This window comes from Solanum verrucosum, unplaced genomic scaffold (assembly GCF_900185275.1).
Source record: "Solanum verrucosum unplaced genomic scaffold, falcon-dt-bn FXZP01000049.1, whole genome shotgun sequence".
NCBI lineage: Eukaryota > Viridiplantae > Streptophyta > Magnoliopsida > Solanales > Solanaceae > Solanum > Solanum verrucosum.
Genome location: NW_026020221.1, coordinates 9,671,432 through 9,689,434, shown reverse-complemented (window position 1 = coordinate 9,689,434; position 18,003 = coordinate 9,671,432). Strand labels below are relative to the sequence as shown.

The window sequence follows — 18,003 nt, the reverse complement described above, 5'->3', positions numbered from 1 at the left end:
TGAGGAATAAAAGAATAAAACATGAGAAACAAACCAACGTAATGCTGGTTTTAATTATTGGTACTTCTAGTATGTATCTCTTTTTGACTAGACATTATCATATATTTGCCCATTAAGACAAAAGTATCAAAATATCAAAAAGTAGAAAATATAATACTAAAAACTAAATTAATCTTGAAAAATCAAAAAATCCAATTGTGATTAATCTTGAGGATGTAAGTTAGGATTCATGCTTTATTTAATTTCAAACAATTTTCACCGGCTATATGATTAATCTTCACATATCATGCTTCTACAATTAAATGTATCTTAGTCAATATTACACAAACAGAAACAAAAAAGTAGCATAAGTTCTCTATTATTTTTTCACGAAACTAAAGATTTCTACCCAAGCAAAAAGACTACTAAAAAGTATAAGACATACGATAAATGCGAAAAGTGGCTAAAATATATTTTTAATTAAGGTATCGCCTAGAAAATTCTTTTTCTTTCAGTGTGCTCTGAATTCTCCAAATTTATATGGATTTTAAGAGAAATATTTTTCTTTCATGTGATTATAAATTTATTCGTCTTATTTAGTAATATTATTGACCAATTAACTCCTAAAGGAGAAATCATTGTCTTTTTTTTAGAACTGCTTAACTATACACAGAAAACTACATTTCTTGATTATTTTCAGCATATATAATGAAAACTCTACACCTGAATGAAATGTTGGAAAAATTCAAGAATGTACACCTATTTTCTCAGTATTTATGCATTATGAGTACAAAGTCTTCTAAATACACACCACCCTCTTAACTTCATGACTTGTACAATTATATTGGACATATTATTGTTCTCCACATGATCTCCTCTCATATCACTTTATTTTTTTCAGGATGTAAGTTAAGATTCACGCTTCATTTAGTCCTAAGCAAGTTTCATCAGCTATACGACCTTACATATCATGCTTGTGCAATTAAATGTATCTCAAGTCAATATTACTCAAATGAAAATACAAAAGTACGTAGAAAGAATTTCTCTATATTTTCACGAAATTAAAAATCTCTACCTAGGTTAAAAGACTACTAAAAAGTATAGGACAAAAAGTAAATACGAAAAATGGCTAACAGAAAATAGGCAATTTTCTCAGTTTTACGTGTGTGTTAGCCCATGAATATTTAAGTGATATGGCTTCTTGTCGATCTTTTTGCAAAAACATTACGGAACGTACGTGAAGTCTCACCATTTTTACACATATTTTGGGCTTTTAGGAGCCATTTTATAGGAATTAGGTAGATTTCTCAATTTTCGTGTGTGTTAGCCCATGAATATTTTGGTGTTATGACTTTCGATCAATTTATTGCATAAAATTTACGGAACCCTCCGTAGGGATTTGAGAGAGAAGTACGTGAAACCTCACCATTTTTTCGGATGTTTTGGGTAATTAGGATCCATTTTACAAAAACTAGGCATTAAATGAATGTTTAACCAAGAGTTGACCGTGCGCTGTCCGCGGTCAACATCAACAAAAAATCAATTCCCTAACTTATTAATGTCTCTGAATGGACTCTCGGGATTCATTCAGGACCAGATAAAGATAAACCAAATATGTTACCCCACTAAATTCGACATTTCAGACTCAATTGAATCGTCGGATTTCTGAAAAAATATTGTTTTGACAGAAATACCTTTCGAACCTCTCTTTAGGCCTAAAGCTCAACTTCTCGCCTAAACACCCAACTTTCAACCTAAGGCCTCAAAAACCTTACAACCTCTCTACTAGCTCACACTTAACGTTCCGGACGCGATGAACTGACAAAATTTTCATCCGACGCTCGAAAATTAAAGTATAGACCGATGTCAACCCCATCTAGAATTCTCAACTCAAGAGGGGTCAAATCACTAAAAATACACCCGATCGAATCGGGGATCACACCAACCATTCTTGAAACACAAACTAAGCATGAAAACACTATGGAAAAGTGCAAAATGATCGTTTCACAATTAAAGCAAAATCACAAGAAATGAGACATTACCGAAATATTGTTTTGGGTCTCTTATGAATTGAGAATTGGGTTGGGTCAGTTAGTGTGATGGATTAATATTGGGCTGGAATTGAGAGGAAATTGGGCTCAAATTTGGGTGTGTGTTAAACTTGTCCCCAAGAAGGTTTAATTTGGTTAGATTTGTAATTAAGAAATAAAAAAAATATGGAACTAGTCAAAATGTCTAGGAGAATGATTAAAAATACCAAGTAACAAAGAATTCCTTTACAAAAGGCATACAAAGGAATGCTAACAGACAAAAGTAATGACATTATTGATCATTAGGAATACTTAACAGGTTAAACACCTAAGAACTGAGAACATATTAAAATACTAAAATTGAAAAGAACAAAGAAAATATTACACATAGAAATATATACTTAAATGAAAGTACAAATAACTGGAAACGGTAGGAAAGAAAACTGACACTTCTGTTTATTATAGAATCTTTTAATAAAGGAAAAAAAGTCCGATCAACATTTCTAAAGACCTTCATACTTTTAATATAATATAGATATAGATTAATGAAAATACCCAAAACTACTGGAAAATTGATTCAAATTTTTTTGAATAGACACATTATAATTCATCATTCAAACAATTATTATTATTACTCTATTTGACATAAAACTAAAGAAAGTGTGCATTACATTTGTGATGTACAAAACTATACATAAATTTTTTATTTGAAGAATAATTACAAGTGTAACAAATTATTCATGATACTCTTTTGAAGGTAATAATACTTGATTAAGATAAGCTCCAAGTGCCCATATGGGGAAAATATTTCTGTAGGATGAGTAGCTTATCATACAATTCCTGTTGAATACTCCTATTATTTCCTGCAAAATTGTAAAATATTATATTGTTGAATAATAAATATAATTTTGTGTGTCACTCTGAGATAATAAAAATTTAAAATTGCGAGTAAAAATTAAATGCAGAAAATACCTGTTGTGGAAAATCTCCATTTTCCATTTGAGAATTTATCAAAATTTTAGCAGCTCGTTTGAGTGGAGTAGGATCTCTTTTGCCCTATCAAATTTCGATAAGGAGTAGTCAAATTCACATCAAGTAAAATACAATTTCATTTTTCAAAATCACAAAAATCACGTAAAGATATTATTCAAATTTATACAATAGTATGGCATTTTTCCATATTAAAAAATTGTATTGATTCTCTAGTAATTCTGATTATTTAATTAATATACTAAATTAAAATAATTAGTGCTATTTAAATTAAGTACCTGGCCAGCTTCAATAAGAGCCAACATGGCCCAAGCTGTATTCACATTCTGTGGTCTATTCCCTTCAAGGTTCGTATAAACCTGTCGTGACATCAATTAACAATTATCTGTTATAACAATATTTCACTATAATATCATGTTCATTTTGGAACCAATTTTTTTGTTACGTTACATTATATGTTCTTTATATATAATAATATTTTGCGATAGCAGTCAAAAATATCTGGACAAACCATATTAATTGATGTGTACTTCAAGATTTGTCTTTGAGTTTCATTAAGTGACAAGCCTTGAAGCAGGGACATTTGTAGATACTGAAGTTTTGTGGGACTCTACAAGACGTGTTGAGTTGGGACTCTACAAGGTGTGTTCAATTCTAATTAGGATTCTTGGAAGCTACTCAACCCTAAACCCTAGTTCATGCGGTAAGATATCCTCTTAAAGAGGCATCTCAAATATTCCGCAAATTCATGGAATATTCACAAAGAGATCAAATTCAAATCATCCTAGTTCGAGAAATACTCTACTAATAGATAAATCTTACGAGAGAAGAAGGATAAATCTTACGAGAAAAGAATTGATGGATCAACAAATTTATACTCACAATCTCGAATAAAATTATGTTTCTTCGAAAAAAAATTGATGTGTCACCTTGTGTTGAGATGAGAGATAGCTTTCTCCCCAACCACCAGAAGGTTGAAGTTGTTTGGACAATAGGAAATGACAAGCCTTTCTGATGCTTTTGCAATTTTCATAAGTGTAGCCACCAGCAACCAGCCCACATATCCCAAACCATGTTCCATATGTGTAGCAAACTCCCCATGAACCATACCTTTGTACACAAATATAAATATCACGAGTTTAAGTTTTATGCATTAATCGTATGAAAAAATATTTACATAATCAAGTTAATTTAAAAATAATTATAGGTTGCTATAATAAGCATCAAATAGTAACCTCGTCATAGCAAAAGCAATTAACTTGCATTCATAGGTCTAACTAAGTTCTAACATGTAAGAAATTATAATTGAAGGTACTTATGAGTCTGTCCTAGTGGTCAATAATATAGTGAGTGATTTCATCCTTTCTATCCAAGTTTCGATACGGAGTGATTTCGTCCTTTCTATCCAAGTTTTGATGAATAAAGTTATTTGATACTTGTACTAATCGAAAATAGCAGATACTTTTGAAATAAGTCGAGATTTGCAAATTGACCCCCGAACACCACGATTAATATATATAAAAAAAAATGAAATTAGTTACCATGAGCCATCAGGAAGTTGAATAGTTTGAATAAATTGGAGAGCTTTGTTAATACATGCTTCTATTTCCTTCTCTCTATGTTTGGGGTAATTTTTCTTGAAGGATTGAAGAGCTTGAATTACTGCAGATGTACATTCCACATACCTGCACCAATTTTACAAATTTTCTAATAAAGAATTATATATAACATTCACTATATAGAAACTCCCATATATATAGGTCTGTCATAAAAAAAAAATCATTCGGTGTTCAGTATTTATATTGAAACTCAATTAATTTAGATTTACGTCACATAGTATCCATTTACGCTTTCTACCTAAGGACTTTTTCATGTTTAGAATCGAAACCAAGACCTCTAATTAAGAAAAGGAGCAGTCTCATCCGCTGCACCACATCCTTTTTTATACTATAGTTTTTAGAGGGTGTTTGGATTGACTTAAAAGTTGGTCAAACCTACTTTTAAGCCAGTTTTGACTTCTAAAAGTGTTTGACAAATATAAAAATAAGTTAAAATAAGTTTAAAATGACTTAAAATAAGTTTAAAACCAAAAGTAAGTCTCCTCCTATTTTTTATTTTTTGACTTAAAAGTCATTTAAGTTGACCTTTTATTTTTGACTCAAAAGCTATTTTTTTAAGTCAATCCAAACAAGCCCTTTAGTATTACAAAAACTTCTCAAGTTTTAACTTACATCTCTAATTTTTCTAGTTTGATAGCAGGACCTTTTTATTTGGGAATTCCTTTATTTCTACTGTTTTCTTTTCTTTTCTTTTTAAAAAAAAAAACATAATTTCTTCATATTTGTATTTTTCTTTTATACTTGATTAGATATATCAGAGACAACTTCTCTTCCTTTTCAAAGTAAAGGTAAAATTGCGTACAAATCTTCTTTCATAAACTCCACTTATAAAATCACACGAGATATATATTGTTATAGTTGTTACTATTTCTATATATGCAACATATAAACGTGTGGAAAGTCTTACTGGTAATCAATAGTGATGTCCCCAAATGTTTCCGATGGATTAATCATCTGTCAAATTGCCAAAAACAAAAAAAGAGATGACAAAAATAATAAAATCATTTGATGAATTAAAGAAAAAATATTTGCATAAGTTAAATACCTTCGTATTAATTTATATGACATATTTTTTCTTTTTAGTCGGTCAGAAAGTAATGTTACATTTCTATACTTATATATAAATAATTTAATTATAGAAATTTTATTTTATCTTTAAAGAACTTATTTATAATCACACAAATATCTAAGATTTATTTATTAAATCACAATTTCAAAAAAAAATATTTTAAAAATTCTTGTGTCAAGTTAAACTATGTCACGTAAGTCATATGTTACCTCAAGCCATGCATAAGATCTTGTTAGCTCGTAGGAAGCAAATCCACCATTGCTATTCTGAAATGTATATTTCAAAAAAATGAAAAAAAAATATTTATAATCATATAAATATCTAAAAATTTAGTGAGAGGTATGTATCCTAAGTGATTATCATCCATAATCATAATAATTGATTTTTCCATTGTTATAAAATTTGAAATTATTATCACATTTAAAAGATATCAAATAGTCAAATTCAGAAGATTATATTAAGTAAATTAACCTGAAGAGAAAGAATCAAATCAACAGCCTCACATAGCCTATGAGGTGCTATGACTTCTCCAACAATATCTAATGGCATCAGAGATAGCAAGATAGATGCCTGTAGTTCAGTTTAGCCAAATAAATAAATAGTTATGCTATGATAGAAGAGGTATATTTGAATAAAAAAAATATAACATGAATATATTTGAATCGAAACTATATCGAGAAATAATATATACCATTATTGTAATTAATTTTTGTCAGATTGTTTTTATCTTGTGTAGTAGATAACATATCTTAGAAAAAGCTTATCTTTGAATATAGGGAAAATTATGCAGAATAGCAAACATTTAGCCTATATTATGTACTATAACTATAGTTTAAGAAAATTGTTATTTGCGGCTACAGTTTTCCCAATTCTTGCTCTTTGTCTGATTTGTTTAAATTCATAATTTGTATAATTCGGTTCCTGATTGTATAAATTCAGAAATTTGTATATGCTTATCCTAGCTATTTGTATACGATTTATGAAAATTCATAATAAATTATCTTGTTTGTATATTGGCAAGCGAAATATACAAACGGAGTTATGAAAAATTCTTAAATGTATAAATACAGAATTTGTATATATTTACCCTATCTGTATATTCACAAATGAAATATACAAATCACAGTCTCCATAGCAAATGGAACTATAGCTACATATGGAGCGCAATTATCAAAACTATAGTTATAGAGCCTTATTATGTCTATTATGTTTGTTATTTCTAAAATTTTGTCTATTTATAACTTGCTCGGATGGTTTCTACTCAAAGATTGTGAGTTCGAGTCACCAAGAGTGCAGAAAGGTGGGAGCTCCTAGGGAGGAGCATTTTAAAAAAAGAATTATCTTTCTTTTGATCATATGACTTTACGGTGGACGGATGAGTATAACATAAACAAATTAGTATAATGAACAAGTAAAAATGATCGGAAGCAGTAAGTAATGGACCTTTAAAGCTTCTGCAGTGCAATCAGATACAATCCAACCATTATCTACAGTAGAGAAAGGCCATCCACCTCTAGAATGCTGCCTATACCACTTCTTGGCATCTCCATTACTATTTTCTCTAACCTTAATTATAATTAATTAATGCAGGATTATAAATATACACAAATTTATTAAAGCTCAATAGAAGAGGAAAAAATTAAATAAAAAAATTAGTGGGAACCTGTGAGGCTTTAATGAAGTGGTGTGCATTTTTAAGCATCACACCATATTCTTGAGGAAGATTTGTAGCTAGTATGGCTTGTACACCAAAACTAACATCCCATAGTTGACTTCCATTATATCCCTATAATCAGAGGCGAATTCAGGATTTGCAGACGATGAGCAGTACCATCAAAGACAAGCACATTTGACGTTTGTTAAATTTTTGAAATAAAATTTATATATTTGAAAACTATATAAAAAGTACTATAAGTCATCATAATAATTGGTAATTTAGAAAATTTAGAGCTAAAGAAAAACTTATTAACTCTCAAAATTCAAAATGTGCTACATAAATTGAGATAGAAGAAGTATTTTGTTTCACAAGTTCCTTTTTTTTTTTTGGAAAAAGGGTAAAAAATTTCCTTAAACGATGTGCAATGAACAAAAATGTCCTCTGTTTATAGTTTGGCTTAAAAATAACCTTACCGTCAATACTTTGATTCTTTTTTAATGAGAAATTATACCTTCATTTTCATGCCATCTTCAGCTAGCCATAGGTAGTCTTTGATTCTTGAGAGATGAAGTTTGATTGCCTGGGAATTTGGATCCTCTACCCAACAACAGAGCATGTTCAATACCTGTATTTTATTTTATTTTTATTTTTGGTGTCCAGCAGATTAAAATGTCAGTTGCTAATGTTGTTTTCATTTGTTTTTGTCATAATACATATTAAACGTACCATTTAACTTGGCATCTAGCATCAGAGGAAGACACACATTTATTTGTAGGGGTGCATGTTCACCCATTAACTTTGAAAATAATCATATATATATATATATATATATATATATATGTATCTATCTTGAGAAACTGACAAAAATTAGGATATAATTAATAGTGCACCTATAGAGGAGTATAGAAGTACCATTGTCCTGTTGGTTGTCCTGTTGGTACAAGCCAGATGAATCATGTGCAAGACTAGGGTTCAAATCTAACTAGATCCCTATTTCTTCATTTTTATTTTAAGTATATAGGTGCACTCAAAGTTTTCAAATCATGGGTTCGTCTCTGTCTAGCATCTATGTCTTCCAACTTTAGGAGTGCACAATAGGCACTTAAATTTGTAATAGAGTTGAACAAGTAGACACACACGTCATCCTGCTTGACGTTTTACGTAGTAAATTAGCAATTTATATCATATGTGTATTATGTCATCTAGGACACATGTGTCTATATGTTCAACTTTATACAAGTTTAAGTATCTACTTATACACACCCAAAATTAAAGAACATAAATATCAGTTAAGACCAAATTAAAAAACCAAGTGTCACTATAGTTAAACAAAAATTATAATACCTTATTGACAGGTCCAATACAAATATAGTTGGTATTTTCATCTTCATAATGAATATGTTCCATCACAGTGTTGAGTGCCTTTTTTCTTAGTTTGGAGAGTGGCCATTGCATGAGAAGAGGTTCTCCAATTTTGTGAAGACCTTCCCAAAGTATGTCTTGTACTAAAGGATGAGGGTAGTACAAATCTTCCTGAAATTAATTAAACACCATACATTATTTTATTAATTTGCGCGATAACTTATAGCTTGTCTAAACTTTTGAAAGTCACAAGTACTTATTTTAAAAAGTCAAAGTCTTTTGGTCAAACTTTTAAGTAATACTACTATAAATTGGTTTTCATAAATTGAAAAGAGTAAGGGCCGTTTGGATTAACTTAAAAAAAATAGTTTTTAAGTCAAAAATAAAAAGTCAAACTAAAAATGATTTTTAAGTAAAAGAATAAAAAGTAGGAGGAGACCTACTTCTGGTTTTGACTTATTTTAAGTCATTTTTGACTTATTTTAAGTTATTTTTTTATCCTGCCAAACACTTCATAACTTATTTTAAGTCATTTTTGATTTATTTTAAGTTATTTTTTATACTTGCGAAACACTTCCAAAAGTCAAAAACTGACTTAAAAGTAGATTTGACCAACTTTTATGCCAATCCAAACGGGCTCTAACTTAATTCTTCTCAAAAGCACTTTTTGTTTACCAATTGCCTCCCCAAATAGTTGTTTTATATTAGCAAAAATGTTTTATTAAAAATGATTAGTCAAAAATAAGTTGCAACTCACAAAAATATATGTTAGAAAAGTAGATTTGACTCAAAATATTTTTAAAATACGTATACTTTGGAAATTTGAACAAGCAGATTATTAATTTACTAGTTTCATCATGTTATTTTCAATTTCAAATTATTTTTAAAAAAATAAAATGGAAGAAATTAGAAAAATATACCTTAGCACATTGGTTTCTAGCCAAGTCCCAATCAATATGGTGATAGGGAATTGTATAGAGCTCTCTTCTAAGTGATAAAATGATGGAATTAATTGGACCGACATATCTCCTTCCATACAAATAAGACATTGCTAAATACACCATTCGACAATGACACCACATTCGACCTACCATATCATAAAAATAATAATATGATTACATATGTTCAATTATATTAGAAGCAAATTAAAATGACATAATCACATATCAAGTTTAATCTCACACTATTAAAATATGAGTCAAAATAGATGGACTAAGTCTTCTTTTAGAAAATCAATGTCAAATTGATGGACTGTATATCATCAGCTTTGTCTTTGTCGCTTTCATGAAACCGACAGACAGGATCAATTAGAACCGAATTTAAAACCTACATGTTGATGCTCACGATTTCTACAGCCATACCAATGATTTAGAGGAGATTTCTCGAAAAGTATTTAGTGCACATTTCGGTCAACTCTCCATAATCTTTCTTTGGCTGAGCGGCACGTATTTTCACGGTGCTCGTTTTTCTAATTATGAAGTGTGGCTAAGTAATCCAACTCACATCACCGGCCCCGTCCGTCAATTTTTGTTGCTTTCATGAAACTGGTGGACAAGGTCGGTTAAAATCAAGGTACAATTGATCCTTTCCGTCAGTTTTTTTAAAAACCAACGGACGGAGTTGGTTTTTCAGAAATATACATAAAAACTGTAGTTATTGGGAATCAAATTCAAGTATTTTCTATGACTTTGAACAATTCTACCACACGATCATACATGCTCTTTAATGAAATATTTCCATTATTTTTATTATTACTCTTCAACAGTAATTTTGTATTTTAAAACTCGACTTTATCCATAGATTTTTGTAAACCAAATAATAAAAAAACAGAAACAAATTAATTATTTTAAATAGACCATCGACTCAAATCACAAGAACCTGGGTGTATAGGAAGAAAGTAAGGGAGAAGCCATAATTCAGGCGGTAGTGGATTATTGCCACTCCATTCGTATACGCCAAGTACCTAACACAAAAGAGTCCCAAAACAAAAATTAAATAAATAAATGCTACTCTGTTTAAATTTTTAATTAATACATGTAGTGATAGTTTGGTACAATATGGTGTATGAAAAAAAGAATCATAATATATAATTTAGTACAATTTTATTCATTTTGATTGTATTTGAACGATATATAACTTAATATATCAATTATAGTGTATTATTTTACATCACCACTAATATAAAATAGCTAATTCATGTAATATAAAAGGACAATACTATCTTTTATCTTTTTCCTAGAAAACAATAAAGATCAAGCATTCATAATTATTGTTTAGTATAATAGATAAGGTAAATATTTTAAAGGGATAAGAGTCTGAAAAATATTCCAACTTTGGTCGAATTTGTTGTTGTAATACTAAACTTTCATGAGGACCTATTACCTCCCTAGACTATTTAATACCGTATTTTAAACATATATATTTGCCCACGTGGACATAAAAAATAATGCAAAATTATAAATAGTAATGTGCCCACGTGGGCACATATATACCTTTAAAATACATTATTAAATAGTTCAGGGGGTAAAAAATACGGTATTAAATAGTCTAGGGAGGTAATAGGTCCATATGAAAGTTTAGTATCGCAACAGCAAATCCGATCAAAATTGGGATATTTTTCAAACCCTTATCCCTATTTTAAATGATATCTTGTATAATCAGTTTTAATGTAATGAATCAAACATTTAATAGAAAAATAATTTTGATATTACTAATTTATGTATAATTAACATTTACATAATTAATCACCGCATTATAATTCTTTCTTACTTACAGAGAGCCAGAATTTTCCCCAAGACGGAATATAAGTGACACCACCATGTTCAATAATCCATTTTCTAGCTTTCTCCATGGCTTCATTGTTTACATTAATAGTTTCTCCATCAATAAGTCTTATTGCCACATAGTTGAGAGCTGTGCAAAACATGGTGCTATGTCCTTCTATATGCAACCCCCATCCTCCATCTTTATTCTGCATTCAACTATTTTTTTTAATATATAGTAGTAATAAAAACTTCAATTTACACATTTCATTAGAAAAATCATGACAAGCTACACTCTTTTGTCGTACAGTATTAGATAAAAATATACTCAGTGTTATCTCATACAATGAAACTGAAGAGACTAGAGTAATAATATACTCAGTGTAATCTCATACGGTAAAACTGGGGAGAATAGAGTGTACGTAAACCGAAAAATAATTAAGAATGTAAGGCACCTGATGATTATATAAATAACGAAGTATTTCCTTTTGATGCTCTTCTGATAAAACTACATTCATGGCTCCCATTATGAATAGACTTATAACCTGCAAAAGTTAGATCAAAAGACGAAGATTGGAACCATAAAAAAAGGAGGACGATATGAAAAATGATTAAGTTAAGAAGAGTTATAGAATCTTGATAAAAAAAATAGTCGTGCTTCAATACGGATATGAGATATCGAGTGGAAAATTTTAAAAAATAAAATAAAATCTATGTATAGTTTTGGTGTGTACATACATAGTTGGCAATTTAAACACTCACACATTGACACACAATAGTTAACATAGTTTAATTAATTCAAGATTAAATATGATTAATTATTCGAGTATAACAACCACCAAAATCAGAAACTTATCATTATATAACCGAAGGATCACAAGTGCAATATATATGTCCCTAATTTTTATTGTATCGGTCCCAAAAAAATATCACCTTTTTATAATCAAAATTAACTTAAATCTAATTTTTTTTTAATCCTTAATAAAATGATTTATAGTTACTAAGACTTGTTATAGACTACAAATTCCTTAAATTTTATATTAAGTCAAATTAATGCCACAATTTATGCGACACAGTTCATTTTTAGTGTGTCCCAAAAGAGAATGACATATTTCTATATTTAATATCAATTTAACTTTAAAATATTCATGTAACCTTTAATAAGATAATTTATACTCCCCAAATATTTGACTTATTATTGGAAGGGGTAAATAATATTTATTCCCTCTGTCCCAATTATGTGACACATTTCGGATTTTGAGATTTAAACAAGTCTATCTTTGACTGTAAATTTTTGGAAAAATGCATAAGTACCCCCCAGCCTATAGCCGAAATCCCTGAGACACACCTAACCTTTACTAAGGTCCTATTACCCCCCCCCCCCCCCCGCCCGCCCCTGAACTTATTTATATGTAGTATTCTACCCCTTTTTGGCCTATGTGGCACTATCTTTTAGGCCCAACGTATGTTGACATTTTTTTCAAGGATAGTGCCACGTAGGCCGAAAAAGGGTAGAATATTATAGATAAATTAAGTTCGGGGGGTAATAGGACCTTAGTAAATGTTAGGTGTGTCTCTGAGATTTCAAGCATAGGCTGGGGGTACTTATGCATTTTCCCTAAATTTTTCATATATCTTTTAAATATTTTGAATTGTCTATTATTGTGACTTATAATACTTTTTACAGAGTTTACAAAAATATAAATTTCATTTAAAAAAAAAACTGATGCTTTCATGCGTAAATTTTCAGTCAAATTTAAACCATTTGACTCTGGAAAAAACGAAATATATCACATAAATTTTGAGAATAGGGTCATACCAAACCAGGCAAAAGAAAGAGAGGGCCACCATAATCAGCAGGCCAATGACCATCATTAGCTTGAATTGTTGAGTAAAATCTCAACCCTCTTTTCAATGTTGTCTTCACTAATTCTTCTTCACTCTCTATTTTCACTTTTTCCAACATTTCAATTTGTTTCTCCTTTGCAAACTAATTATTATTATATAAGATTAATTATCATATATAAAAATCCATGGACTAATTAATATTATTATGAATATATTAATTACCTGAAGTCTTAATAGGAGATCAGAACTATGTTTAACATGAAACCAATTCATAGAAAAATGTTCACGAATATCTTCAATATGAGATCGTTCTTCCTCTGTTCCACTATTCTGATCGAATTCCCAATATTGCCTACCAATGTTATTGTTCAAACTTCTAATCCATGGATCGTTTCGATCTGACAACTTAAGCTTCCACATTGTTTTTTTCCTTTTCGATTGATTTATTTCTACACTTGTTAAAATCACAAAGACATCGTAAACACAAACAAATTTTGTAGCTAAATAGGAAAGGTTGTTGATAATCAGAAAAAAAAATGTTTAACTACGAGCAATTTAACGATGAATTAACATCTATAGAAAAGTTGTTCAAAGTTATTAATCTTGCAAAATCAAGCAAGGGAATTAACTACTAAAATTAAGAAAATTAGATATTATTTTCTCACCTTTTTGTATGGTTACAAGATTTTTAAAATAAAATTAAGTGCTCGAAATTTTCAGACATTCACAATAAAATAAAAATATACTATATGTCAACATATTTTAAGTTTGTAAACTTTTTTACTGAAATTGAACGGATGAAAGGAAACAACCCTAAGTTTGTCAAATATATGTTTAATGAGTAAACAAAAATTAAAATGCACAACCGTTAAATATTTAACTTAAAAGACAAAAAATACTATTCCCTTAAATGTAAACCTGGTTGGCTGTACTGAATTTTAAATTTTTTAAAATAAAAAGACAAAACTTTTAATAATGTATTAGTTTAAATAAATTATAGTACTTATAATATAAGAAAATGATGAAAGAGGGAGAGAGAGACTAACAAGAGTAGAGCAAGAAGTGAAGAGCTAGTTTAAAGAAAGAATGGTCTGTCTCAATTTATACACAACCTATTCTATTTTTTTAACTAATGATTTATAACAACGCCAAAAGCTATATATAAAAATTAATTCAAAAGGACTAGTAGCGTTTTAGGTGCGTCCATTTTATAAATTTTAAAAAGTAAAATAAAAATGTATCAAAACGTTCTTTATTCTGTTATTCTAAAATGACATGCAAAATAATTTTAAATATATTAGGTGGAAATTAGAATTTAAAAATTGTCCCAAAAGAGATATTCTTCTAAAAAACAAATTGAAATAGAGAAAGTATATTAGAAACAAGAGTCATGAATACATGAATCTGCTAAATCAGTTGAAAAACAAAGCCAAAATTAATTCAAGAACACTTTACAATATTAGCTTTGGTCAGTTAGTTTAGTTAATATATGGCTCAGAAAATATGTTTATTACGCTGAGGCAATTTGAAATTTAACGACACCAAATACTACTCGTTTGTTTCAATTTATTTGATTTATTTTCTTTCAATCTCTAGACTCTGATCATTGTACCTTCATCTGAGAGATTGAGTTAGCATAGATAAATCTTAAAGTGTTTTTTTCATCTGCATTGTTTCATCCGCACCCTTACCATGTCCAAAATAAATAGTTATAAAAAGTAATTTATTTTTTTATTTATTAATATTTAAATAATTTATAATAGTTAGGTACTTGTAAAACTATCATTTTATTTTATTTTATTTTATATATATATATATATATATATATATATATATATATTTTATTTATTTTTTTTATTTTTTTTTTTATTTTTTTTATTTTTATTTTTTTTTATTTTTTTTTTATATAATTATTTTAGTTACTTAGTCAAATATATGCAACTTGTCCAACTTAAAATGTCAACAGTCCCCATACAATACACGTTAAAGTATTTTTAATTAAATCGAACTCACAAAATTTCACTTATATTACTTAGTTTGTTATAAATATATTATATTTTTCACTCATACATAGTTAAAATAAATTTATAAATTAGATAAATTTTTAAATAGATAAACATGTAATTGAATAAGCTTACAATCAAGTATATAATTTAGCTTTTATTCTTCTATAGATAAAAGATTATTGTATAACAAACTTAAAGAAAAATAAAATCTCCTCCCTCCCCTAAGTTCTTTAATAATATTCTATTATATTTCATAACATAATTAATAAAGTATGAAGTATATTTTAGACGTTCATCTCAAATAGTACTATGCACATGTTATTGCAAATTAAACGTTCATTGTTGATTTTATGATACTTTTTGAATGAGAAGCCTTTTTTTATATGATTTCAAGAAATTTTCTATGTTGTTTATATGGTTTATTCTTTCACCCTCATATATTGAATGTTTTTTTTTGTAAAGATACAATAAATAATATTTGATTATTAAGAAATCATGAATATTATGTATAATGAATTTATTTTTACAATGAATCATTAAATTATTGAATTTATTTTACAATGAGTCAGTTAACAAAAAATATATTACAACGTCGGATCATACACATCCATTGTACTTTATGTATAATGAACTTATTTTTTTTATATGAATTCAATAAATATGATACATAGTTTAGTAAGATACAATGATTTGATGTATCATTGTACTTTATGTATAATTAAAAAAATTATATGAATTCTATAAATACGATACATAAATTGGTACGATACAATAATTTTTATTAATTCATGGAATCTCAAAACATTTTTAAAATTAATAAATTAATTTATAGATTAAATAAAACATTTACAAAATAATAATATTTTATGATCCACCTATATTACTTTAATAAGGTTTTACTGTATAGTCTATTTGGCTAAAATATTTATTTTGAAAAGTACTTCTCAAGAGTATTTATAAAGTGTTTAATTAATCAATTTAAAGTATTCTCTAATAGTTTTTAAGTAATCAATTTTGAAAGTATTTTTTATTAATATTAAAGCAGTATTTTATACTTAAATGATGTTGAAAAATACTTCTAGAAGAAAATTATTATTTTTCCAACCTATAAAGATGATTTGTATAAATTTGTTATGTTTGACAGTTTCATTAATTTCTCAATATCATTTTTCATAATGTTATTTAACTTTTCAAATATTTTACATGACATGAAAGCTCTTATTAAAGACTTGCATATAAATTCTTTATTTTTTTCCCTCAAAATATTACATAAAAAATTGACAACTAAACATTTTTTTTCTTGTTGGTTTTACAAGTTTCTGATGTGTATTTTTGTCGGGTCATTTTCTTCTAAATATTTTTAAAGTTAAATATTAGTTTACGAGAGAAGTATTATAAAATCATTCAAGTTGAGATTAATGACTAAGTTTAAGAATCCACATTTTAAAATATTATCATGAGAATGAAAGACCTAATAACGACTAAAATTCATTTAAAATCTCTCGAAAATAATGATTGTTTTTGGGGCCCATCATTTTTGCAATTATTTGAGTTAATTAGAGAAATATTCTTCCTTCTAGTGGTTGTTTAAAAAAAAGGGGTCAATTTTCCCTTAAACTATTTGAGATGAAAGAATTTTGTCATATATTTAAAATTGAGGATAAGTGCTCTTGATTTTGAAGATTTAAGAAAGAAATTATTTTGGAGATTAAGAAATTAATTATTTTAAATGATAATTTTTTACACAATGCCTATTTTATAAAATATAAAGTTTAGTTTCAATATTAATTTTTCAACTAAACATTTATTCTATTTTTTCTTTTCAAAACTATTATATTGTCTTTCAACTGAAATATAGGATAACTTAAACTTAAAATAAGTAATAACGTGTACCAAGATATAATTGAAATTGTTTTATTTTATTATATCATTCTTAGAATTAGTAAAAAACAAAAGTACATAATATTAAATATCATGTTCATAAATAATAATTCATAGCTAACATGCATGGAATCTGAAAAAGAACTTATATGCTATCTTTTTTATATTTTTAAATGAAACTTATATTCCTATCTAATTAAATTTATCACCCCCCCCCCCCCTCCCCCGGGCGGCCCCACTCCAAAAAAATGTATAAGAGCAAAGACAAAATTATTTCATTTTAAATAATGTAAAAGTAAAATTGACGTTTTCTTTCTTATTATAAAGAAGAATTAATTTAACTTATTTTGAATAAGTTTGAATATATTTTTAACCTTTTTTTCTTTAGTTTATAATTAAGAAGCACACGAAAAACAGAAAGAAAGATAAATAAAAATCTCAATTGCTCTAATATATATCAATAAAATTGATGAATAGTCAAAATTGGCGATTCTTCACTTATCATGAATACACGCTTGTGGACCTATATTTAGGATATGAAAAAAAAAAATTAAATTTGTCTTTGTACTATTATAAATAAATTATGTTTTTCTTTAATTATATTTTTTGATATATAATACATTAAATTAAATGTGTCGGGTTTCTAAATTTATATTCCAAATGGAATTAATAAAAATTGTAATTTTCAACTTCAAAGTTTTTTTTTTTTTGTGGAGGTAGGGTGAGGGTGGGGCAGGCGGAGCTAGGTGGAGTTCATGGGTTCGGACTAACCCAGTAGTTTTTTTATAGACCATGTATTT

General features: G+C 27.9%; 1 protein-coding gene across 1 annotated transcript; it reads right to left on the bottom strand.

Annotated features, from left to right (window-relative positions):
- Positions 1 to 2,743: 2,743 nt before the first annotated feature.
- LOC125830964 (cycloartenol synthase-like) lies at positions 2,744 to 13,736 on the bottom strand. The gene is made up of 18 exons (XM_049510152.1): positions 13,539 to 13,736; positions 13,288 to 13,458; positions 11,924 to 12,013; positions 11,480 to 11,677; positions 10,585 to 10,669; positions 9,627 to 9,793; positions 8,689 to 8,877; positions 7,856 to 7,969; positions 7,351 to 7,473; positions 7,131 to 7,253; positions 6,159 to 6,257; positions 5,897 to 5,953; positions 5,526 to 5,572; positions 4,541 to 4,684; positions 3,929 to 4,109; positions 3,278 to 3,358; positions 2,982 to 3,065; positions 2,744 to 2,872 (listed from the first exon to the last, which is right to left on the bottom strand). Exons 1-18 carry the CDS (start codon positions 13,734 to 13,736, stop codon positions 2,744 to 2,746), a joined length of 2,280 nt encoding a protein of 759 aa, XP_049366109.1.
- Positions 13,737 to 18,003: the final 4,267 nt, after the last annotated feature.